Below are 4,433 nucleotides of genomic sequence, written 5' to 3'. Positions count from 1 at the left end.
CACAACAGGTACTGCAGCTTGAGAGGCACTGGGCCATAGACATGAACGCGCTGAGCCAATGCACAACAGGTACTGCAGCTTGAGAGGCACTGGGCCATAGACATGAACGCGCTGAGCCAATGCACAACAGCGGCGGCGCACGCACGGTACGCACGGCCATACGTGTTCATGTATGGCCTAAATGCATCCCAGAATGCACTCTGTTCCATTCCCGGAAGAAGGGGTGGAAACGCCTGATGCGCTAGGTGAGCAACTCCATGCAAGTGGATGGGAGGAGAAAATTGTAGAGACGTCATCGTCTCTATGGGCGTGCTGCCTGGAGGGAATGTATCATTTTGTCATTGTAAAGAGTTATAATACCCATGAGTAAATAATTGAATCAGAATACACCGAAAGCTCATTGTCAATGCAGAAACATTTAATTGAAAGTGTTTTATAGTGTCTCATAGTGAATTAATTCACCTATTCTGAAGGCCTGGTTCTAGGTAGTATTTTGACATTCGCGAGTGGATTAGTTCGAAAGGATTTGGTCTATTGTGTGAACGGGAACAAACGCATCGTTCATTGTCCTCCGTGTGGAAGGCCTGGTAACGTGAGGTTCAGTCGGACAGTTTTGGCCGACTGAACTGCCTGAGGAGGATGGAACTGGAAGCGCTGGACAGCGAATGAGGAGGGTGGAACTGGAAGCGCTGGACATCGAATGAGAACAAAATGACTCGAGTCACTGCGCACAAACGATAATAATGACGTTCTGGGATCGTAGTTGAGGGACTAGGGTATGGATCTGGAACCAGACATCTGGAAGCAGGTTTTATCACACTGTCAGAGCTGGCATGTGTTCCATTTGTATACTCTCTGCGAGTTACGGACCTGTAAGGGTCAATTTGGTTCCATTTGTATACTCTCTGGAGTTACAGACCTGTAAGGGTCAATTTAGTTCCATTTGTATACTCTCTGCGAGTTACGGACCTGTAAGGGTCAATTTGGTTCCATTTGTATACTCTCTGGAGTTACGGACCTGGGTACCTCCTATAGGAATGGACCCGAATTGGACCGTTAAGTATAGGGAATCGTTAAGAGGAAACAAAACGGGACTGTCACCGCTTTCCTGAGAAAGCTTCCAGGTTGAATGCCGTGTCCATGAAACGCTGCAACTCCTGCAGGTGAGTTTGCTTGTTTCCAGTTGCCGGAGCTGCTGCCGGCCCTCTGCCGGCGTACCGTACAGAGTGGGCGTGGTCTATGGCGGTGCTGAGGCGTGGCTTGACGTAGTCATAGTAACCGTGGTTCTTGTGCTCCTCCTGGCACCACAGCAGCTCTGCGTTTGGAAAGCTATCCGTCTCGGCTTTCACCAGATCAAAGGGGAACGGCGAGAGCTGTTCGATGCGAGTGACGGCCACAGTGTCCTCCATGCCCCTGTTCTTGCGTTCGCTCGTCAATTCATAGTAGACTTTGCCGGTGCAGAATATAATTCTCCTCACCTTGTCCGAGTTGGTAGACGCAGGCCCGGCATCTGGTATCACGCGCTGGAAGTCGGTGCCTGGTAGCATGTCATCAAAGCTGGACTTGGCCTCCGGGTGGCGCAAAAGAGACTTGGGGGTGAATACGATCAGCGGCTTCCTGAAAGGCAGCAAAATCTGCCTACGGAGCACGTGGAAGTAGTTTGCAGGTGTGGAGCAGTTGACTACGATCCAGTTACAGTCGCACAGCTGTTGTATAGCAAAGTCCTCATCGGACATGTCAGGGGAAACATCAGGGTCATCACTGCACATCTGCAGAAACCTCTCAGGGCGGGCTGACGAGTGCTCTGGGCCCATTCCCTCCATCCCGTGGGGAAGTAGCAGAACGATTCCATTCTGTCTCACCCACTTGGCCTGACCTGAACTAATGAACTGGTCAATGATGCACTGAGCCGTGTTGTGGAAGTCCCCGAACTGAGCTTCCCACAGAACTAGAGCATTGGGATTGGCCATCGCGAAGCCCAGTTCAAAGCCCAGCACTCCATATTCTGACAGGGAGCTGTTGCAGACGGTATAAAGAGCTTGCCCGGAGGAGATGTGGTTCAGTGGGACGCAGGTCTGCTTGTCAACGTCCTGGTCGTGAAGAACGTGGTGTCGATGGCTGAAGGTGCCTCTCTCCACGTCCTGTCCACTGAGGCGTATGTGGATTCTTTCCTTGAGCAGAGAACCAAAGGCCATGTACTCCCCAAGAGCCCAGTCACAGACACGCTGACTCAGCATGTTTGCACGCGCCTTCAGGATACGTGTCAGACCTGCATGTATAGTAAATCCTTCAACCGGGACAGAGGAAGCAGCATTCCCGATATGGGAGAGGTCCTCTTCGCTGATGCCTGTGGAGGGGCAGCTCATGCTCTTCGGCTGGCCATCTTTTGCAAAGAAATCAGGCCAGGGTGAATCTAGCCAGTAGTTGCTGTGCATGATCTTCTCATCTTTGGAGCGAGCGTAAGCCTCTGCGCAGATATTGTCATACTTTGCAACCTCCTCCTCATATTCCTTTGCACTGACGACCCCTTCAGCAATGAGCTTTTCCGAGAGCTTCTGTAGAACCCTTTTCTGCTTCTTTATCTGCTTATACATGTGTGGCTGGGTGAACATAGGCTCATCCATCTCATTGTGGCCATTACGCCTGTAGCCAACCAGATCTACAACCACATCTTTGTGGAAGGTGTTCCTCCACTCCGCGGCTACCTGACACACATACATCACGGCCTCTGGATCATCCGCATTGACATGGAAGATGGGAGCATTGACCACCCGAGCGACATCCGTAGGGTAAGGAGACGAACGTGCCACCCGTGGGTCTGTGGTGAAGCCAATCTGGTTGTTGACCACCACGTGTATGGTGCCATGAGTGGTGTAGGAGGGCAGGTCAGACAGGTGGAATGTCTCATAAACGATACCCTGGCCTGCGAACGCAGCGTCACCGTGGAGCAGAATGGACATGACCTTCTTTCCCTCAGTGTCGTCACGGTAGAACTGCTCAGCCTTGGTCTTTCCTTGTACAATCGGATCCACCGCTTCCAGATGGGAGGGATTAGCCATGAGCGACAGCGTTATGTCCCTGTCCGTGGCCTTGTTTATCCTCCTAAGGTGCATCCCCAGGTGATATTTAACGTCACCGGAACCCTCGTCTGCAGCCTCCAGGTTGGAGTCAAACTGACAGAAAATCTGATCCAAATCCATGCGGATAAGATTGGCCAACACGTTCAGCCTGCCTCGGTGTGGCATGCCCATGATGAAGCTCTCTATTCCACTCTCACTGGACTTGTCAATAATGGTTTTTAGGGCCGGGATCAGTGATTCACATCCTTCCAGACCAAAGCGCTTCTCCGATGACCACTTTCTCTGGAGGAACTCCTCGAATCTGGTGGACCGGATCAGTCTTGCCAAGAGTCGCCTCTTCTCTTCTGGGCCAAACTGCATAACCCCCGGAGTCTCGAACTTCTGTCTGATCCATTGGCACTGCTCCAAGTCATTGATAAACATGAACTCTACTCCAATATGCTGGCAATACGCATTCTCGAGGTGGCCCACGATCTCCCTGAGGGGCAAAGCACGCTCACTGCCACCAATAAATGTTGTTCTGGGCAGCCGGAACATTGTGTCCAAGTCAGACTCTTCCAGTCCAAAATTACCGATATTCTGTAGATCTACAAAGTCTACAGAGCTGATGCCCAGGGGGTCCAGCCTTGCAATGTGGTGGCCACGTATCTGGTATGCCCGTATAAGTGCCTGTACTGCTAGGTGATCCTTCACCAGCTTCTCCACATTGGGTTGTGTCCCCACGAGAGCCTGGGCGTTATTGACCACTCCCTGAACAGTCCCACTCCCCAGTGAGGGAGGACTCTGATAGGCTGCCCCGGGCGGTGCACCAGCATTGGCATTCCTGAAGAAAATATCCCACGACTTGTGCACACAACTGGGATTCTCCAGCCACGCATAGTACATCTCCTCTACATAGTTGGAACTGGTGCCATTGAGAAAGGGCTCGGCGGCCACAGGCGTACCTAGACGCCGCACAGGTGCAAACATCCTCGGAGCGCCTTCGACAACCAGCATCGGTCGAGGAGGCTGTGATTGTCTGTGGGAGGACTGAGCAGCTATAAGCGGCCGTATCCTACCAACTGTAGTTCTTAACCCGTGCATTGTTCACCCGATAGTCCAGTCCGGGCAGACGAAGGCAACAATAACCTTCTATTAGGAGGTTCTAGTCTTCTCAACACAGCACCTTCTCCACAATAACCTTCTATTAGGAGGTTCTAGTCTTCTCAACACAGTAGCTTCTCCACTGTCACCACCTCCTCGCCTCGTCCTCAGGGCTACTTGAACACAATGCTGTCACGTGTAACCGGTTGGTGTTTGGACCGACCTACCTGCCTCTGGAGACGCTCTTACGTAAAGACCCCATCCTGTTCA

The 4,433-nt window shown here is 51.9% G+C and overlaps 1 protein-coding gene across 1 annotated transcript; it reads right to left on the bottom strand.

Moving 5' to 3' along the window:
* Nucleotides 1-1,097: 1,097 nt before the first annotated feature.
* On the bottom strand, nucleotides 1,098-4,163 carry LOC306942690 (2-oxoglutarate dehydrogenase complex component E1-like; the record flags this gene model as incomplete). Its single annotated transcript, XM_079528699.1, has 1 exon — nucleotides 1,098-4,163. One exon carries the CDS (start codon nucleotides 4,161-4,163, stop codon nucleotides 1,098-1,100), a length of 3,066 nt encoding a protein of 1,021 aa, XP_079384825.1.
* Between the last annotated feature and the right edge of the window lie 270 nt (nucleotides 4,164-4,433).

This window comes from Electrona antarctica (assembly GCF_951216825.1).
Source record: "Electrona antarctica genome assembly, chromosome: 18".
In the NCBI taxonomy this organism is placed as follows: domain Eukaryota; kingdom Metazoa; phylum Chordata; class Actinopteri; order Myctophiformes; family Myctophidae; genus Electrona; species Electrona antarctica.
Note: the sequence above shows the minus strand (reverse complement) of the source record. Positions and strands in the feature narration are given on the sequence as shown.